At 51.4% G+C, this 20,543-nt stretch overlaps 1 protein-coding gene across 1 annotated transcript in view; it reads right to left on the bottom strand.

The window, feature by feature from the left end:
* Positions 1-10,490: 10,490 nt before the first annotated feature.
* The window catches only part of UNC13A (unc-13 homolog A), a gene marked incomplete at both ends in the record, with an annotated part of 53,907 nt that continues 43,854 nt past the window's right edge, over positions 10,491-20,543 (bottom strand). Inside the window, 6 exons of the mRNA XM_082835577.1 lie at positions 10,491-10,791; positions 12,491-12,650; positions 13,366-13,458; positions 17,608-17,755; positions 18,656-18,736; positions 19,116-19,172. Of these exons, the coding sequence (XP_082691703.1) occupies positions 10,491-10,791; positions 12,491-12,650; positions 13,366-13,458; positions 17,608-17,755; positions 18,656-18,736; positions 19,116-19,172 (840 nt within the window). The remainder of the gene's footprint in view (positions 10,792-12,490; positions 12,651-13,365; positions 13,459-17,607; positions 17,756-18,655; positions 18,737-19,115; positions 19,173-20,543) is intronic.

Raw genomic sequence — 20,543 nt, 5'->3', positions numbered from 1 at the left:
TCATTTATACAGGGCGTTTCTTCTGGGTTTCCTCTGGTCAATCATCTTGCTTTGCCTGGCTCTGAGTCTGTATTTGGTATAACTCAGGGTCCTCCCCTGTGTGCACGCGCATCTCTTAGCCAAGACGGATTCCAGCGTAGAGGCCTGTGGGAAGGTTGACACCATCTAATATGGGGTGGCGCCCCCCCCTCCTTTTTTGGCCCCCCCGAGGAGCCTTTCTGCGCATGTGTAGTCGGGAAGTTCTCCCTGACCTCGAGAATGAGAAATATGTGGTCTCTTTATCTTTTATCCAGGCAGGACTCAGCTCCTCTATCCCCCTGCCATTATCTTTATCTTAGAGTATCTGTCCACAGGGGACAGACTTCAGCTGCTCAGCCTGGGGCCCATCTATCTCCCGCCTCAATTCCACTGCATGTAAGTATACATCACATTTTGTTTATCCATTCATCTGCCAGTGGACACTTGGATGGCTTCCACCTTTTGGCTATTCTGAATAAAGCTGCTATGGACGTAGGTGTGCAAGTGTCTGTTGCATATTTGCTTTCAGTTCTTTTGGGTATACACCCAGAAATGTATTGTTGGAGCATATGGTAACTCTATGTTTAATTTTCTGAGGAACTCTCATCCAGTGTTCCATAGCTGCTACACGTCTTTTTAAAAAAATATATTTATTTATTAGTGTTTATTTTGGTGAAATTCACATCATGTCAAATTAACCAATTAAAGTGTACAATTCAGTGACATTTAATACATTCACAAAATTATGCAACCATCATCTCCGTCTAGTTCTGGGATATTTTCAGCACCCCAGTGGAAACCCTGTACCCATTAGCTGTCACTCCCCAGTTCCCCCTCCCTGCAGCTTCTGACAATCTGCTTTCTGTCTCCTCCTCTGAACATTTCATATGAATGGAATCATATACTATGTGGTCTTCTGTGTCTGGTTTCTTTCACTCATCATGTTTTTGAGGTTCATCTACATTATAGCACGCATCAGTGCTTCATTCCTTTTTTAAAGCCAAATAATATTCCACTATATGGAATGCATTTTGTTCATCCACTCATCTGTTGATGGACATTTGGGTTGTTTCCAACCCTTGGCTATTGTGAACAGTGCTGCCTTGAACATGTGTGGACAAGGATTTGTTTGACTATAGCTGCTTGTTTTTCCAGGTAAAGTTTTTTGGGCACTGAGCCCCGCCATTCATTTATGTGTGGCTGCTTTCATGCTACAGCGGCAGAGTTGAAGAGTGGTGTCAGAAACTCTATGGCCTAAGATGTTTACTATTTGGCTCTTTGCAGAAAAAGTTTGTTGACTCCTGGTTGGATGAGTTTGGGAGCTGGGTCGTCTGGCAGAAACGTCTAGTTTTTGTTTTTTAATCAATTTTTTTTTTATTGAGATATAGTTGACTTATAATGTTGTGTTAATTTCTGCTGTACAGCAAAGTGATTCAGTTATACATATACATATATATATATATATATACACATTCTTTTTAGAAAAATATTCTTTTCCATTGTGGTTTATCCTAAGATATTGACTATAGTTCTCTGTGCTATACAGTAGGACCATGTAGAAACTTCTACGTTTGCCCCAATAAACATTCTTTTCTCCTATAGAACTATAACTTTGGTTGGGAAAATGGCTGCGCAGAGCAAAGAGTACATTTCCCAGCATCCTTTGCAACTAGGCACACGCAGTAATGAGGTTCTGGTCTGACGACCCCTAGTGGAGGTGATGGTCACAGCCTCTCAGTCCTACCTAAAGGGACAAGATTTGCCCCCCTCAGACCCTTCCCTTTCCCGCCAGCTGGAGCAGCCATCTTGGACCCTGAGGTGGAAGAAGCAAGATGGAAAGATGGTCCCATATGGCCACGTCAGCCCTGGTAATACAATTTCACTGTGGCTCTCATTTTCACTCTCTGATTACCAGGAGTGTCTTTCCATATTTTTATCAACCATCAAGTTTTCCATTCAGGAAATGCCTATTCATGCCTTAGCCCATTTTTCTACAGGATGTGATCTGCCCCTCGTTGATTCAGAGTTCTTTACAGATACTCTTCTTTTCTTGGTTGCATGCGTTGCAAATATATTCTCCCGGTATTTGCCTTGTTACACTCTCTTCACAGTCTTTCGATGAACTGAAATTCTTCATTTTAATGGTGTTGAGTTGATCATCTTTTCCTGTATTTTTCTTTTATGCTTTTTGTGTCTTGTTTAAATTTTTTTCCTTGTGTCAAGGTCATGAAGCTATTCTCTTACATTGACTTTTAAAATCTTTATCATTTTGCTTTTCACATTTAAACTTTAATACGCCCAGAGTTGGGTTTTGTGTATAGTTTCATGTTGGGTAGGCCAGGATCCTCAAATGCTTTACTTTTATTTTTTGACACAGAAACCCCATTTCTTTCTTTCTTTCTTTTTTTTTTTAATGAAAACCATCAGTGGAGCCCTTGTAAACCTGTAGCAGGATTATCTTTCCAATTTATTTCTGATGGGGGGTTGTTCTCTATTGTCATTCAATTCCAATGCATTTGTTCCAGCAGAAAAACCAGGCCAAAATGCCGCAGGCTCAGAAACCAAACTCCTGTAAGCTTCAGGGTTAGGGCAGGAATTTGAAATCAAGGGGAATGTGGCCATAATTAGGGAACCCCCAAGATGGCCCCCAATCATCTCTGCCTGGTTTTCAAGCCCTTGTGTAATCTTCTCCCCTTGACGTGGGCTGGACTTTGTGATTCCCTTCTAACCAATAGATGATTACAAAAGTAATGGGATGTCACTTCCAGGATTAGGTTACAAAGGACTGGGACTTCTCTCTCTCCCCCGCCACCCCCCTCCCCCCCCCCCCCCCCCCCCCGCCCATGAAGCCTGTTGCCATGTTGTGAGCTGTCCTGTGCAGAGGCCCACATGGCATTGTGTACTAAGCACTAGATCTTCATCAATGTCATCACACACACTTTCCTGTTCCCTATTCCCACCTCCCTGCCTCCCCCACTCCCTGAGGCAATCACTGCCCTTGGTTTTGTGTTTCTTTTTTTTCAATCCTTCATTTTTAAAAATTGTGTTAAAATACACATAACCTAAAATTTACTGTCTTAACCATTTTTAAGTGTACAGTTCAGTGGTATTAAATACATTCACAGTGTTGTGCCACCATCACCCCCATCCATCCCCAGAACTCTTTTCACTTGTAAAACCGAAATTCTGTACTTGCTGAACACCATCTCCCATTTCTCCCCTTCCCCCAACCCCTGGAAACCACCATTATACTTTCTGTCTCTATGATTTTGATTACTCTTGACTACCTCGTCTGAGTGGAATCATACAGTATTTGTCTTTTTGTGTCTGGCTTATTTCACTAAGCATGATGTCCTCAAGGTTCATCTAGCTGTAGCATATTGCAGAATTTCTTTCCTTTTTAAGGCTGAATAATATTGCATTGACCACATTTTGCTTATCCATTCTTCAGATGATGGACACTTGGGTTTCTTCCATGTTTTAGGTATTGTGAATAACACTGCTATGAACATGGGTGCACAAATATCTTTTTGAGATCCTGCTTTCTATTCTTTTGGGCATATACCCGGAACTGGAATTGCTGGATCATTCGCTAATTCTATTTTTAATTTTTTAAATTGAAGTATAGTTGATTTACAATGTTTCAGGTGTACAGAAAAAGTGATTCTGTCATATATATACATTCTTTTATATATATATATATATTCTTTTTCAGATTCTTTTCAGTTATAGGTTATTACAAGATATTAAATATAGTTCCCTGTGTTATACAGTAGGTCCTTGTTGTTTATCTATTTTATATATAGTAGTGTGTATCTCTTAATTCCAAATTCCCAGTTTATCCCCCACTTTCCCCTTTGGTAACCATAAGTTTGTCTTCTATGTCTGTGAGTCTATTTCTGTTTTGTAAATAAGTTCATTTGTGTCATATTATAGATTCCACATATAAGTGATATGATATGGTATTTGTCTTTCTACTTCTGACTTACTTCACTTAGTATGATCATCTCTAGGTCCATCCATGTTGCTGCAAATGACATTATTTCATTCTTTTTATGGCTGAGTGATAGTCCATTGTATATATGTACCATATCTTCTTTATCCATTCATCTGTTGATGGACATTTAAGTTGCTTCCATGTCTTAGCTATTGTAAATAGTGCTGCTATGAACATTGGGGTGCATGTATCTTTTTGAATTAGAGTTTTTGTCTTTTCCAGATATATGCCCAGAAGTGGGATTGCAGGATCATATGATAACTCTATTTATAGTTTTTAAATGAACCTCCATACTCTTCTCCATAGTGGTTGCACCAATTTACATCCCGTATTTTTAATCTTTTGAGGAACCACCATACTGTTTTCCACAGCAGCTCTATCCTTTTACATTCCCACCTACAGTGCACAGAGGTTCCAATTTCGCCACATCTTTGCCAATGCTTGTTTTCTGTTTTATTTTGTTTTTTGATAGTAGCCTGATGTGTATGAGGTAGAATCCTCAATTTTTTAACCGTTAGTTTTATGCTTATTATTTTTTATTAATCACACAATTATCCTTAAACAAAATCTCTGTGGATGTATCTTGTATGTCTTTTGAGCTTTATAAACGTAGTGTAATGCTCTTTGAAGCCTTCTGGGACTTTTTTTCACTCAACATCACACTTCATTCATGTCATTTGTCAGAATGAAGAAGCTCACTTCCTAGAGGAGTAAGCCTGTCCCTCGTCCATAGGTGTGGAGTCAACTGTGGGACTCAGTGCTTCAGAGCAAGATGGTTAATTCCTCACAGGGCAGCAAGCAGCATGAGCCTCAGTCCCCAAGCCCCATGGGTGACACGATGGACCCCATATGCTGAGGGATACAGGGTCAAGGGCTGAGGATGGACCCCATATGCTGAGGGATACAGGGTCAAGGGCTGAGCACCTTTTGTAGAAAGCAGCAAACAAGCCAGCTTCCCTCCATCAGGGATCAAACAGTTACTCAGAAGTTACACTGTCGGGGGACTTCCCTGGCAGTCCAGTGGTTAAGACTCCACGCTTCCACTTCAGGGGGCACGGGTTTGATCCCTGGTCACGGAACTAAGATCCCGTATGCTGCACAGCGTGCGGCAAAAAAAGGAAAGTCATGCTGAGTAGCCTGTGTGCTTAGCTACGGAAACTGCTTAGTCTTGGGAGAAGTACAGGTCTGCAGTCTGGCACAGTCAGCAAGAATGTGCAGGGATGCTCAGGACCTGCAGGCTGCCTCTTCTGACGTCATGCAGACACCTATGGCTTATCCACTTCACACCTGTATCATATTCTCCCTTTGTGAAGATACCACGACGTTGAGGCTGCTTCCAGTCTTACCCATGTGCGAGAGTCTCTTGAGGGCAGAGTTGCTGAGCTATGGCTTATCCCTGTGTTTGTTGTAGGTTTTATTTTTTTGGATGCACTGCGTGACACGTGGGACCTTAGTTCCCCAACCAGGGATGGAATCCGTGCACCGTGAAGTGGAAGCGTGGAGTCTTAACCACTGGACCGCCAGGAAAGTCCCTTTCTTTTAGTCCTTGTGTCTCTTACTTGCAGCCAAACGCACTCATCAAACTCACTCCCGGGCTTCCCTGGTGGCGCAGTGTTTAAGAATCCGCCTGCCAATGCAGGGGACATGGGTTCAAGCCCTGGTGTGGGAAGATCCCACATGCTGCGGAGCAACTAAGCCCGTGTGCCACAACTACTGAGCCTGTGCTCTAAAGCCTGTGAGCCACAACTACTGAGCCCACGTGTCACAACTATTGAAGCCCGTGCGCCTAGAGCCCGTGCTCCACAAGAGAAGCCACCACAATGAGAAGCCCACGCACTGCAACGAAGAGCAGCCCCCACTCGCTGCTACTGAGAAAGCCTGCGTGCAGCAACGAAGACCCCATGCAGCCAAAAATAAATAAAATAAATAAATAAATTTATAAAAACAAAAAAACCCCAAAAAACCTCACTCCCAGTGATGGATCCCACGGCCCCTGCCCTGGCCACTCAAATGTGGAAACAACTCCAGATCTTAGGAGGAAACGTAAGGTAGAAACCTTAGGAGGAAACTCCTGACTTTACCGAGGAAACCCTGTGCTGAATAAGATTCCCTTTCTGCTTCCTGGTGGAGCAGAAATTCAAATTCAAATTCAGGTGTAGAAAAATGAAGCTTCATTCTTTGCACATCCAAGTTTATGAAATGAGATTCTCACCTGCTACAGCAAAAAACAAAACAAAAAACCTCCAAACATGGGGGTGTAGGTGGAATTTGAGTGTGTCCCTGGCATTTGTGTCCTAACAGCTTGAGCTAAGAGCAACAGCTGCCCGGTATCCTGGGTTCAGATCCTGGCTCTGCCCCTGGGGCCTGTTTTCCTTCTCTGTAAAATGGGACCATGGTAGTTGTAATGAGTTGCGTTCGTGGGCAGGAAGTGTATTCAGCAGTAGCCGCTCATGGTAGATGCTACGTGATTTTTTTGCCAATCGGGGAGGGAAGGAGGCCACCATACATCTGAGGCTGTGTGCTTTTTCTTTTTTTTTAATGTCTGCTGTTAATAAAATATTTTTACAGAGACCAAAAATTCAGAATAGTGCAAAACATCTCAACACCATGCATTCATGACCACTTCTCGTTGATTTTAAACATTTGTTCCAAGTCACGTATTTACAGAGAAATGGGGGCATCTGTGCAGATGCCAGACCAACGGGATGGAATTAAAACAGACAAACAGCGTCTTGAGTTCACATTTGCAATCACATGCTAAGAGAAGTTGTGTGGAGGAAGAACCTCCCTGGACTGCATGGCCGGGTTTGGGTGGGGGGGTCTTAGGGGGCCGGGGCCAGGGTTGGGGTCTGAATCCCCCTGGCCGTGTGGCCGGGGATGCATAGGGACCCTCTGCCTGTGACCTGTGCCTGGAGAGAGCCACTGTGGCTGGGCGGGGGGCAGGGGGAAGATGGAGGAGGTCTTACCTAACACCATCAACTTGATTTGTCTCTTAAAAAAAAATAAAAGGCAAAGAGAAGAGCAACACGTGTCAATGAAAACGACTTTGGTCCTTGACAATTCTTAGGAAAGGATGTTCAGGGGACAGCAGGGGTCATGATGTGGACCAGCCCCCCAGTGAGCTCCCCCATTCTCTGCCTGCACAGCAGAGTTGGGGCAACTCCAGGCTGCCTCCACTCTGCCTCGTGCCTCAGTGTTCCCACCTGTAAGATGGACAGCGCTGGGGGGGACAGAAAGGTCTCTGAGGTCCCAGCTGAGAGAGGTCCCAAGGATTTCTAGTTGGCTAATTTTTTTTTTTTCATCTGTGATGGAGGCATGGTGAGGTTTCAGGCTGTGGTGCCTGAGAATCAGGACTGAGGGATGCGACTGGGTGCCTCCTCATTTTAGGTAAATCCTTCGAGGACAGACTGGTGAGAGCCAGAGAGAGCAGGGGACCCTCTTCCTTCTAGAAACCTGTTTTTGCTTTTTCTCCCTTCTCTGTCTCTGCATCTCCCCATCTCTGACTGGAAGATCTCCTGAGTGCCCAGATCTGTGTGGGAGGGGGAGGCTGGTACGGACAGACACACATGTGGATGCATGGGCACACACAGAACCCCTTGCCCGAGACATAGTTCAACTAGGCATCCCCTCCCTGCCATCCCCCTGTGCCCAGAGAGCCTTTCACAGACACCCCTAGCCCCATGGCATCAGAGACAGAGGCTGGGGAAGGGACAGACAGAGGAGGAGGGACAGAGGCTGGGGAAGTCCTAAGGGGGATCCGAGAGTGTTTTCTACAGAAGGGAAAATTTGTGATGAGTTTTGAGGAATGAATAGGAGTTCTCTGGGAGAAAGAAGAGGGAGGAAATTTCCAAAACAGTTCTAGCCTGGGAGTCAGAGTGTCATTTGACAAATACTCCCTGAGGCTTCCTCCATGTGCCTGGGCCAGTGCTGGGGAATCCTACACACACACACACACATGCATGCACACACACACACACGCACGCACGCGCACGCTTTGACCAGAGAGCCTCCCGATGAATCTTTTGGGAAATACCTTGGCTCTCTCCGGCAGAAGCTCAGCTCCCCCTTTTCCTGCCAGTCATCAAAAAAATCTTTCAGAACCCACCCCAGATCACAGATTACCTCCCCTTTGGGTGTTGCTGGCGTTTTCAACTCCAAGTGAACCGCCCAGCCCACCTCCACCTCTTGGATGGTCTGAAGTTCAAATCTGCCTCTCAGTCCTTGTGACGGAGACTCCACGTTCTCCCCAAGCCACCTCTCAGCCTGTCCCCTGCCCCTGGCTGGGGCCCACCTCCCCCACCATCCTGAAGGAGAACTTTCGTCCTAATCTCTGGTTCAGAACCTTCGGTCACTTCAACCTGCCTGAATTTAGAGGAACACACAAATGCTTCCGGGTAAATGAGAAAACAGTGTCGCTTCTTCCAGACTCTTGTTCACGGATGGGGAAACCATTACCATAAACCTACAACACTCAATTTGCACACGGCCTCCTTAGAGATGCTCAACCCCTCGGCAGTGCACAACTGGGACATCTGTACCCAGGGACCCTGGGGCTCATCTAGGCAGAGTTTTAAATATATACTCCAAAGTCTTTCCAAGAATTAATTTCAGTGTCCTGAAAGCATTTTGTCCTCTCCTCCCCCACCAGCAGTCCATTCTTCATGACGTAGCCAGAGGAAGATTTCAAAACCTGAAATCAGACCCTCCTCAGCTTTAAAATCTCCTGGGGCCTCCCAAGCCTCTGAGGGTAAAATCAAAACTCCCCAGGGCAGCGTACAAGACCTGGTTTGATACCTCTGCAGGTGTCCCCAACCTCATCACCATCCCCCAGCACCCCACTCGCTGGCTCAGCTCTAGCCACGCTGACCTGGCTGTGCTTCAAGTCAGCCTACCTCCTAGCCTTTGCACCTGCTGTTCCTGCTGCCCGGAGCTCTTTTCTCTCCAACGAGTGGTTCCTTCTCACTTTTCACCTCCAGAGAAAGCCCTCCCTCACCTTCCCCATCTGACGTAGCCTCCACCACTCCGAGAGCGCAGCTAATCCTCATCTCATCCCTCTGTTTTAATTTCTCCCTAGCACAGCACAATCCTGTATTTATCAACCTGGCAGAAAAAAATCCCATGGCATATACACACTGGTCCAACGTGGAAAAGCAGATTCTGGGCAAAGACAAGCCTTGCCAACCTTTCCCAAAATGTTTCCCAAAATGCCTGCATGCGCTAAAATGGGGAAATTAGACTCTGGCCAAACTGCCCCAACATCCCTGCAGGAGGAAGAGTTTCAGGCAGCTAGAGGCCCCCCCCTGGGGTATCCTGTGACCTGGTCTCTTTCTGTTCTTTCCTGACTGGAGCATTCTGGGGAAGGAAGAAGGGGTTGGCTTAGGGGACTGGGTCCAGGGAATCCCAAACCTTCACTCTTTTTTGGCGGGAGGTCAAGAGTTCTCAGGGTATCTCCCCGTGGGGTCCCACTGGAAAGGGCTGAGGGCAGCGGTTTTGCTTGGCAACCAGAGGTGGGAGGGGGCACTGGGGGTCTTGGCCCAGGACCCCCATCCCTTTAAGGGTTGGGGGAGGTCCCCTAAGGGGGATTAGCAGCAATGGGGAGCTGTATCGGGTCATCCGATCTCAGCCCACCCTTCAATGGGGCACACAGGCCAAAGGGAATGGGGAGAGGGTGTGGCACTGGGACCCTCGGCATTGTCTCAGGCAGCTCTCCGGGCCTCAGTTTCGTCGTCAAATGGGTGGGTTGAACTCTACGATATGAGGATTGGGTATGTGGGGGGGAAAAGGGAGGCAAACTCCCATAGGGAAGTGGGGACGGCGCGGGAGCCCCAAAGCCGACCCCTTGGTCCCCAGGGTTTGGGCGCCCAAGGGCGCATGTGCTTTTGAAATTCCATCCTCCCCCCTTCCCTGTTTATTTTTTGCACAAACATCAAAAAGGACTCTGGTACACCCGGGGGGCCCTCCAATCACCACCCTAGTCCCTACAGGCCCCAGACCACCCTAGAGGGCGCTCCAGGAAGCCCTGCCCCTTGCCCAGAGCCCGCCCCTCGAGGGAGCTGAGAGTTCCATACTTGGCAAATTGATCTTGGGCCCTAGGGGTTGGGGACCCATCTTATGGCTTCCCCAGGGGGCAGGAGACAGAGCCTCCCGGTACCACAGCCCTGGGACCTGGCCTCCTTACTAGGGGGTGGGTTTTCCTCCCATCCCAGCTCGAAAGTCCCCCTAGACGCTGGGGGAGTGGCCTCAAGTAGGGGGATGTGCCTTCTTCCTTCCTCGCGCCCCACTGCTTGGCCTCCTGAGGGGGCGGGGCGTTGCCATTCACCTTTCCCCAGAGAGGGAACTAAATCCAGGGCGCAGGTGCAGCCCAACCTCAGCACAGCGCGCGCACACTCGCCCTCTGGGAGGTCCCAGCTCGCGGGCGCCGCCCCACCCCGCGCGCTCTGCGCAGGCGCAGTGGTGCCCGCCTGCGTGCCCCACGCTATGGAGCAGGCGCGGCCCCGCCCTCCTCGGCGGAGCGCGTGTCCGACTTAAGCTTGACGAACTCCTTGGCCACCTCATCGTTGCTGCGTTGCGACAGGATGCGCAGCACCGTGAGGCCCGTGTCGTCCATGTGGATGCGGCGGCCAAGCGGCAGCCAGCAGGCAGCGCTCCCGCGCTGGACCAGCTCGCGCAGCTGCAGCACGGCCAGCCCCACTGTGCGGTCCTCGCGCGCGAAGCAGTAGTCCTTGACGCACACCTGCAGCTCATAGCACTCCGGGCCCGCTTCGGCGCTCAGCGTGCTGCGGGAAGGCTAGGCGTGAGGACACGTCTCGCCCACTGACCAGCCACGCCCCTACCGGTGACCCCCGCTTCCCCTGCCCCGGGTCACGCCCACAGCCGCGCATTCTGAGCTGGGGCATTCTGAGCTGGGCCACTCCCATACTGAGTGGCCTCCTATTTTCATAACCTTCCACTTAGGCCGGGCCGCACCCCTGACCCAGATGTCCGGCCCCATAGCCCCGCGCTGGGACACGCCCACATCAGCTGACAACGTCCATCCCCAGCATTGTCCCTGCCAAGTCTCTCCTTCCCTTCTTCCTTTTCCTCACCCAAGGACGCCTCCATCAGACTACTCCCAGCCCCCAGCCCCACCCCCAAGAGACCCTTCCCCCAGAGTCCTCTGGCTAGGCCATGCTCCCACCCCGTGATACCAGCACCCACACTCTCAGCCAGCTGAGCTGCTGCCTCCACCACCCTACCCCAGATATGACACCAAGAAGCCCCCTTACCAGGCTCCCATCTGAACTCAAGTTCTCCCCTTGACGTGGCCCCTCCCCCCTGCTCCCTAGCCTACTCTTCGTACGCCCAAGATGCCTTTCCATGCAACCTGCCAAGATGTCTCACCATGAGTGACTGCCCACTCCAGCACTCCTCCCCCTCCCCCAGGTTACGAAAGGCTACGAAGTCGCCAGTGCGGCCTGATGCTGGCTAGTCAAGAACTCATTTCTTTCAGGCTACATGCACACCGATCCCTTGCATCTCCTTCCCAGGCTACATTCCTAGCCCTCAACTAGTTTGGGCCACCCCAAGGAGACATCTGCCCCCTCCTAGGCGGTGCTCTTGTCCGCAGGTATTGCTTCAGGTGACCTAGCTCTCCAAAGTCCTCTGACCAAGAGCTCTCCCCTCACAGGACTGGCCAGGCTCCTGTCCCTCAGGGGCCCCCGCTTCCCCCCAGCTCTGATGTCCCCTTACCCCACTGTACTCTGTCCCCCAAGAACACCCCCAATGTTACCCTGCCCCAGTGAGGTTCACACCTGATCCAAAGATCTGCCGACCCTCACCCCCACCCCAGATAACCCCTCTGTACACCTTGATCAGACTTGTTTATGTTCCCCATAAATCATCTGCTCCTCTAGACCCTGATGCCCCTGACCTAGGAAGCCCCACCTAGATGTGACCACAGCCCTACCCATATGACACATACCCCCGTGACCTGGACCAAGGCACATTCACTCTTCCCCCAGAGCAGACTCCTCCAGATGACCTGCCCCAATCGCCCTGACAAAGTTCATTGCTGACTCGAGGAGGTCCATGCCTATGCCCTCAGCCCCTCACCCACAAGCCTCTTGCCCCATCATGACCAACCACGCCTCTTAAACAGACCAGAATCTCCAGCCCTGGAAATGCCCCTGCCCAACACGCTCCTTCTGGCCAGACTCCTCCCCTTCATGAGCCCTCATCATGAGGTTATATCACACTCACTGTCCTCTGGGACCTGTCTGCCCCCCAAGGTGGTCACCTCCATCCTGGTGTTCCCTCACTGATGTCACTCCTGCACTAAGGTGCCTCCCTTCCCAGCATACCCACCTAGGATGTGATCTCTCCTGTTCCTGTCCCTAGGTACCACTGGCCCACCAGACATCCCTCCTGCCTAGTGGGCCCTGAGGTTCATATCGCAGATGTCCCCTTGCCATTCTCCCCTAAGCATCCCAGACTTACAACTGGAAGCTCTCATTGTACTTTGGGGCCCAGCTGTTGTTCTTGGATTTGGTCGCAAACTTGCGTTTCTTGTCACTGAGCTGGGGCCCGATGATGTTGACCTCAATGAATGGCCGGAAAATGCCAGAAGTCTGCCACTTGAGGTCATTGGCAGCCACCACTGTTGGGGGAATTAGAAGGTAAGGTTCGTTAGGGTCCCCCAGTACACAGTTGTGGTTTTCAAAGCCTGTCTGAAAGACTACATTTCCCAGAATGCTTCTGTAGCCAAGTGTGGCCATATGACTAACTTCCAGCCAATGAGATGTAAGAGGAAGTGATGCGTACAGCTTTCAGGTTGTGGCTTAAAAGGCAGGGAGAATGCCCTAAACTTTCGCCTTCTCCTAGCTGCAAGGTGGGATGCTGATGGGGGCTGAGTTCTTTGGGACCCTACAGAGGAAGAAAGCATATTAGGGATAAAAGTACAACAAAAGATGTCAGGGGCCTGGATCCCCAACACTGTGAAGCCTCTTCATCAATTCTGGGCTGACTGTCCTCGGAGTTACCTCAGAGAAAGCTTTATTCCATCTATCTTGTTTAAGCCATTGTTATTTTAGGCCTTGGCTAAGACAGCCCAATCTGTGTTCTAATTAGAAAATAAAAGCCAACAAAAGGAAAGCAGAGCTGAGAGATAAAGTGGAATGAGGTCTGTAACACTCTTTGTACCTCTTCATCCAGCTATGCCTGAAGGTGGTGACTTCGGGAATTTTCAGTTTTATAAAAAGATTTTTTTTAACGAAAAAAAATTTCTTCCTTACGCCAGTTTGAGTTTGGTTTTCTGTCTTAGAACCTAGTGCATCCTGGCTGAGGCACTCTCCCTCCCACCTCAGATTACTCACCTTTCACTGTGACCTTGTGTTCCCCAGTTCCTGGATGAGTGAAGAGCTCTACATGGACGGAGACTTCACCCACAGGGTCTTCCACACCCGAGCCTGGGCGGGGCAGGGGAGGATGCTTGGCATAAGCTTCATTCTTTCCCACCCACCAGAAAGGACCTGGACTGCCTCCCACCCACCATGTGCTGGCGGCACCAGGTCATCAGCCGTGACAGGGTGGCACTGAGGGTGGGCTGGGAAGATGGGTGTTCTTAGGGAGGCCAAGAATCCTGGGTTCTAGCCTTTCATTGCCTCGCTGTGTGATCTCAGGCAGATCTCTTAACTTCTCTGAGCCTAATGTCCTTTTTCTCATTCCCTGTCATTAAACTCAGCCTTCATCTTTCACACCATCTTGGCAGCATCTGATACCCTGGCTTCCTGTGCCTCAGTTTCTCCTCTTGGCTGCAACAAGGCCACACTCTCCAATCTGTTCTCATCCTACAGATTAGTCACTCCTTCTCACCCTCTTTTGCCCTTTCCTCCTCCTCTGTTGATCTTCAAGCTGTTGGGGCACGCGGTGCCTTAGTCCTCAACCCCTGTTTTGTTTTCATTTCCTCCCTAAGTACTGGTACGGTGGAAAATCCTGTCAGCTCTACCTTTAAAATACACCCAGAATTTGGCCCACCTCCTTGGCCTCCATCCTGGTCCAGCCCCCATCAACCTTCTGGCTCCATCTCACACTTCGGGTATGGCTAAATGAACCATGGCTGCCCAGTCAGAGCATTCCCTGCCCATGGCTGCAGTGACTGGCTCAGGAATGGTCATGTGACCCAAGATAGGCCAATAGGAGTTGTCCCTGGGCCAACTAGGCCAACCTGGAATATTGCAGTGGCCTCCTCGCTGTCTCCCTGCATCCTCCTCTCAGCTTCTTTCAGTACACCAGCCAGAGAAATCCTAACTCAGATCATGTCCCTTCTCTGCTCAAAATCCTCCCATGGCTCCCGTCTCACTCTGAAATAATCAAAGTCCTTTTGTGGCCTGCAGTGTCACTCCTGATATGTGTCACTATTACCTCTCCTGCCTCACCTCCCTCCACTCTTACCCTTGCCACGTTGGCTCCAGCCTCACAGGCTTCCTCACTACTCCTCCAACACACTGTGATAACATGACCCAGAATCCTCAGCTCTCCTGAAGTGACAGCTTGTAGAGAAATCTTTCATTTTCCCTGCCATTCCTTTTCCAATAGACCATCTCAAGTTTCCATTGAGAAATGTCCCTACCTCACCTCAGACCTTGTGGCTCCATCTCACACTTCAGGTAAGGCTAAACGAACCACAGGTGCCCAATCAGAGCATTCTCTAGCCATGGCTGCAGTGATTGGCTCAGGGATGGTCATGTGACCCAAGCTGGGCCAATAGAAATTGGCCCTGAGACTTTTGCTGTAACTCTTAGGAAAGAGTCTCTCTCTGGTTAGGCTGGCAAGGCTGACTCTACCCAATGAGGGGAGAGTCCACCTCACAGAGGTCTCAACAGAGACCAGTGACCGATGGCATTGTTGGAGACTCTAGATCCAGCTATTACTGATGCCAAATCAATTCCTAATCTTTCAGTTACAGGCTCACAAATTCTCTAGTCTGCCCGAGTCAGGGTAAGGTACGCTTCAGTTTCTGGCCACCACAAGCATCCTGATTGATTAGTTCTGATGGGGATCATTGAAGGAGCAGTTTAAAAGCTTCTGTCCCCATTCCTCCCTCTGTGACTCTTGGGAAGGGCATCCTGTGGGGCCTGGGAACCTGTGACCGTCAGCACCCCCACCAGTCCCCTCCCCTGCCCCTCAGGAAGCTCCCCACACCTGGAGCACTCCATGCATGGGGGGAGGAACAGGGGGAAAGGCAGGGGTGGGTGTGGGGAAGGAGAACGGGTCAGTCCAAGGTTGACCGGGTTACCTGTCTCTGGGCGGAAAGTGACCGAGGCTCAGGGGGCAGAGGGGCCTGAAGACCCTGCACCCCCTCATCTTCGCTGCCCACCCCAGGCTGCCTTCCTTGTCATCTCAGGCTCCCACCCCCCTTCCCCCAACCAGTCACATGCTCAGCCTCACCCGCCACCCCCAGGCTGATGCTTCACAGCAAGCTCAATCCGGGCCAGACTGAGGGGTGCCAGGGGAGAGTCGGACAGTGGTGGGTGGGGTGAGGGGTCAGATCATGGCCAAAGCTAGTAAGAAGGGGGAGGGGGGCAGTGCTGGGCACCCCCATCCCGTGGTTTGCTGGCTCCAAGGGGAAGGGTCTTTCGCGGGCTTCTCTGTGCTTTCCCCAACCCCATCCCCACTCCCCAAGTCCCGGACACCCCCTACAGGGGAAGGTTCCTTGGGCAAAGGGCTTAATCTCCTCTGAGACTCAGCTTCCTCATCTATGGAATGATGGACGCCCTGTGGAGCGACCAGGAGGAATGTTTTCGAGAGTCCCTGAGAAATGCTTCGCACAAGGGCTGACCCAGAGTTAGAGCCTAAAAAATGTTGGTTTTCTATGCTTAGAAAAGTGACATCAATAATAATAATAATCATATAAACAATAATAATAAAACAACTAACAATTGTTGCCAGCTAGCACACGTCAGGAACTTTCCTGTCAGGAAAGTCTCAGGGCTAAATTTAATTCACCTAATCCTAAAAATAATCCTATGAATTAGGGTCCTTGACTGCTCCCATTTTACAGATGAGAAACCTGAGGCTCAGGGAGGCAGCCTGTTGCCAGAGGCGCCCAGCCACGGAGTGGCAGAGCTGTAATCTGAGCCCGCTCTTAACCGGGCAGGCGCCGGTCTGGGGGGACCCGGGATCTGGTTTAAGAGAAGCACCTAGGGAGAAACGAATTGCGACTCGAATCGCTTCTCCTTCCCCACGTGGAACCAGCAAGCCGTCCTTCCCCCTTGTCCGCCTCGGCCCCCTCGCAGCCAGTCGGGTCTGGGCGGGGCCCCGCAGGCCTGGGAGACGGAAGGACGGGCCTTTTACTAGCCGGGCCGGGAGGGGCGCAGGCACCGGGCACCGGGCGCGGGTGGGCGGCGGAAGCACGTACCCTTCTCAGGATAAATGTCTTCACTAAGGGTAAACCTAGTCCCTTTTCCACCATGGACTAATCACGGTGGGGAGGTGGAGAAGGGAGGGAAGGGAGGAGTGGTGGGGGGAGAGACGAGCGAGCGAGAGGCGAGGATGGAGGGCGAGTGTGCGTGACGGGGAGCAGGGTAGGCGCGGAGAGGGGGCGGCGAGTGAGAGGGAGGAGAAACAAGAGAGAGAGAAACGTCAGCTGCAGACGGACAGACAGACAGCCTCCTGCTCCGGGGGCACACCAGGGACACTAAAAGCAGCAGCGTGGGCTGGGCACGAAGCCGAGGGCCCTAGGCCCTGGGCTGACTCGGGGGGAAGGGGGCCGCTTGTGGCCACGGGGTTTAGCACCCCTCACCCCGGCCTCCTCTTTCACTGCCGGAACTAAACCTGGGTCAGCGGCCAAACTTCTCTCCGTTGTCTGCACTCTTAGGGCCATTTTTGAAAAGGGTGGTCCCCAGGGAGGGGAACTAGGACCCTGGAGTTCTGCCCCCCCAGCCCCAGCTGCTGTGTGCGAACTCAGAGAGGGACAGGAGACAGAGGCAAGAGAAGAGAGAGAGAAAGAGAGAACTTGAGAAATGAGAACTCCCTCTCCGTCCGCCCTCTCCAGGTCGGGGTCCCTCCCATCTCTGGGGCTGTCATTCCTTAGCCGCTGACAGTACAGAGGTCCCTCCCTGGGGTACTTTCAACCATTCCCCCAGAGGTCCCTCCCCGGGAGCTGCCAATCATTCCTTGGCCGCATGACGTCAGAGGTCCCGCCCCTGCCAGAGCTGTCAAACAGTCCTTAGTCAACTGCCGTCACAGGTCCCTCCCCCAGAGATGTCAACCACTCCCTGGAACCAGGGCGTCGAGGTCCCGCCCCTAAGAGCTGTCAATCACTCCCTAGTCCTGGCCGTCAGAGATCCCGCCCCACAGCTTTCAATCACATCCTGACACCATGACGTCATGGATTTTCCCCGGAGAGGTCATCCCCTCCTGGCCCAATGACGTCATAGGTTCCGCCCCTACGAGCTGTAGATTGCTCATTGGCCTGGTGACACCATGGAGCTCAGGTGCGCCCCGGAGCTGTTAATTCGGCCCAGACCCATGACATCACAGAGGAGGTGAGTCAGAGGGGCTCGGCTGCCCCTGCGGGCGGGGGATTGTCATCGCGTTAACCAGTGGCTCCTTACCCTGGGCCGACTGCGTCTGCACGAATGTCTTGATGAGCAGGTCGGTGGCCTGCGTGTAGAGGGACAGGGCGTAGCGCAGGGACTGCAGGTCTGGACTCTTCTCCAGGAAGGTTTTCTTGAGGCCCACGCCACCCGCATGGAAGTATTGCTGTGGGGAACAGGGTGGAGAGAGGTAAGGCTGGCGGGACCCCCTACCCACGCATTGGGCTGGGCAGCCCCAACTCTCCCTCCCCTACTCCACTGCCCTCTGCTGTGATACACCATGACAGGGCAGATCTTCAGAACACCCAGGTCCTGCTATTCCCTCACTTCCACCCCTGCCCCAAACACGCCTGTGGACTCCCAGCACCCTCAGAATAACACCCATGCCCTGCACCCCTCCCAGCCTTCTTTCCAAAAGTCTTCCCTAGAACATACCTGCCTCAGGGCCTTTGCACTTACTATGCTCACTGGCATGAAGGCCCTCCCAGCCCCACTCCCACTCCCTATTTTGCAACGGCTGGCTCCCTGTCTTTCTTTGATTAAGGTTTCAAGGAGTTTTCCTTAACCACACCAACTACACGTGTTGCCAACCCTGTTGTGCTGTAATTCTCCATTTCAACAAAACATTTCCTTCAGAGTAGTTTTCACGCTTTTTATTTCATGGAGACCACGGCCCCTTTCATGTCTCCATGTTCTTGCATGGACTGGTTCCCTGCCTAGAATGCTGTTGCTTTGCCTTGTGAATTTCTATGCAGTCCTCAAACCCCACCACCTCCCACATGCCTTCTAATCCAGAAAGCCCTTACTGCCCCCTCCCTGGGCTCTCCCATCTTTTCTTCTACCCTGTCCTGACCCCACAGGGCTGGGGATGTCTACATCCAGCTGACATCCAGCCTGGGGCTCCTCAAGTCCCTGCCATCAGCCAGCCTGGAGCTGACATAGAAGGGTCATCAGGAAGTGTTTATAAATGGAATGAATTAAGGTGGGTTTGAGCCTAGGTCCATGTCCACACCAGCCACACCCTCTGCCTGCCCCATCTGGGATGGGCAGGGGTGTGGCCTCTCACCTTGATAGTGTCCAGGGCCAGCTCAACAACTGCACACTGCTTCGGGGTCAAGCTCTTGGCTTCTTCTCGTACCATGTGGTCCTGGATGGATGGAGAGTGTCCACGTGGGCAGAGCAAATTCTGCCTTGGGGATCTGCCTATGGGTCTCATTCTTGCTAAACTCTGAAGAGTTGGATAGTGGGTCTGTCTTTTCATCATTGTGTTCCCAGTGCCTAGCATGTGGCTGGCACACAGCTGGTGCTCAATAAATATTTGTCAAATAAATTGTTTGTATTCTTGATCAAGCTGTATCTGAAGCTGAACCTTGCACCTCTTTTCAATACACTGAGCAAATACATTGTGATTAAGCCAGTCTGAGTAGGGTGTCTGTCCTTTGAGCTTGCAAAGCATGCCACTATTCTGGGACCTCTTCCCTAAGAAGCCTCCCACCCCAATGCCCTGCCCCCACCCCTGGCCTCACCTTGAGTTTAGATAGCTGACCCAGCTCCTTGGCTGCATTGAAGATCATCTGGGTTCCCTGTAGGTAACAACAGACATAACCCCGGTGAGGGTGGGGGGGTCCTTCTGCCCAGTGCCCAAGCTGCCACTGACACCCCAGCCTGGACGCCATCTTGGTTCTTGTCCAAAGGCTCTGGGCAGGGCAATGGTTGTGTCCTGGGGACAGAGGTCTGGAGACCCCCAGGAAGTGCTGAGAAGGAGATGGTGACCTTGTCTCCAGAAATCTCAGTCCCGTGGGGTGCTACCCATCCTGCCATCTCCACCATGACCCCAGGTTTGGGGGACAGAGAAGAAAACAGAGAGCAGGCTGTGATGGTGTTTGCGGGTATGGGTGGGGCTTGCCAGCCCCAAGTCTTGGAGCCTTGAGCAAACTATGGGGTGGGCTCTGTGTAGTGAAAACCACTACCCACCATGGGCCCATTCCCTCTGAAGAAGAATTTCCCCAGTAATCTGGGGGGCCTGTTAATCTGACCTTTTAAAGGAAGAATCCTCCCCCTTAACACACACCTCAGTACCCCGCCCCCAAAACATACATCAGCAATATAACATCCTGGTTATGGCTCCGATGAACCGGGTGGGCATGGGTTCAAATCCCAGCTCTGCTATGTGGCCCTGGGCAAGTCATTTAACCTCTCTGATCCCCAGTTTTCCCATCTTGATGGGGGAAATCATATCCCAGCTTAGCTGGGACTAATCGTGTCTTTGTTCAGTGTTCACAGTTCTTATCACTTGGTTTCGAGGTCACGGGCAGTGTTAGGGGAGACGAGGTCGTAGCCTGGAAGCTACATGTCCTGCCTCCTCCATCACTATGTTGGGTGACCTGAGGCATGTCCTTGGCCCTTTCTGGGCCACAGTTTCCTCCCCTGGCTAATAGGGGCACCTACACTAGCTTAGGGGATAACAGCTGTGGTGGGAGCTGAGTATCAGTGAAGTTATGAGTCCTGAATTACTGGGTCCTGGGGTGGTCTGGGGGTCCTAGGCAGGGCTAGCCAGGGAGGAGGGCCATTTACAGCTGGGATGTTTGGAATCACGTTGATGCTTTTCCAAGCTGGCCAGTGGGATCTGGTCACCCTGCCACTACTGGTATTATTATTAGCGTCCTGGCTGTCGCTACTCTTCTTATTCGTTGTCTGTGATTCCCCAAGGCTGTCACAAGGCACAGTTACTCGGGAGCCCAGCCTGGACCTTGGTTTCCCCTGCAGCACCCTCCTCCCCACCTGCCACCCTTCCCGCGCCACCCCTCACGAGCAAGCCAGACAGACAAAGGAAGAAGAGACCAACAGACAGGGTCACGGTACACCCCCGGATGGCACGGATCACAGAGGTGGAAGAAGGTAGGGGGTGGGTGGTGGGTAGGTAGGGGGTGGGGTGGGAGCCAGACAGACAGGGA

Source organism: Leucopleurus acutus (assembly GCF_964270905.1).
Source record: "Leucopleurus acutus genome assembly, chromosome: 3".
Lineage (NCBI taxonomy): Eukaryota > Metazoa > Chordata > Mammalia > Artiodactyla > Delphinidae > Leucopleurus > Leucopleurus acutus.
This window is presented reverse-complemented; position numbering and strand designations above follow the sequence as displayed.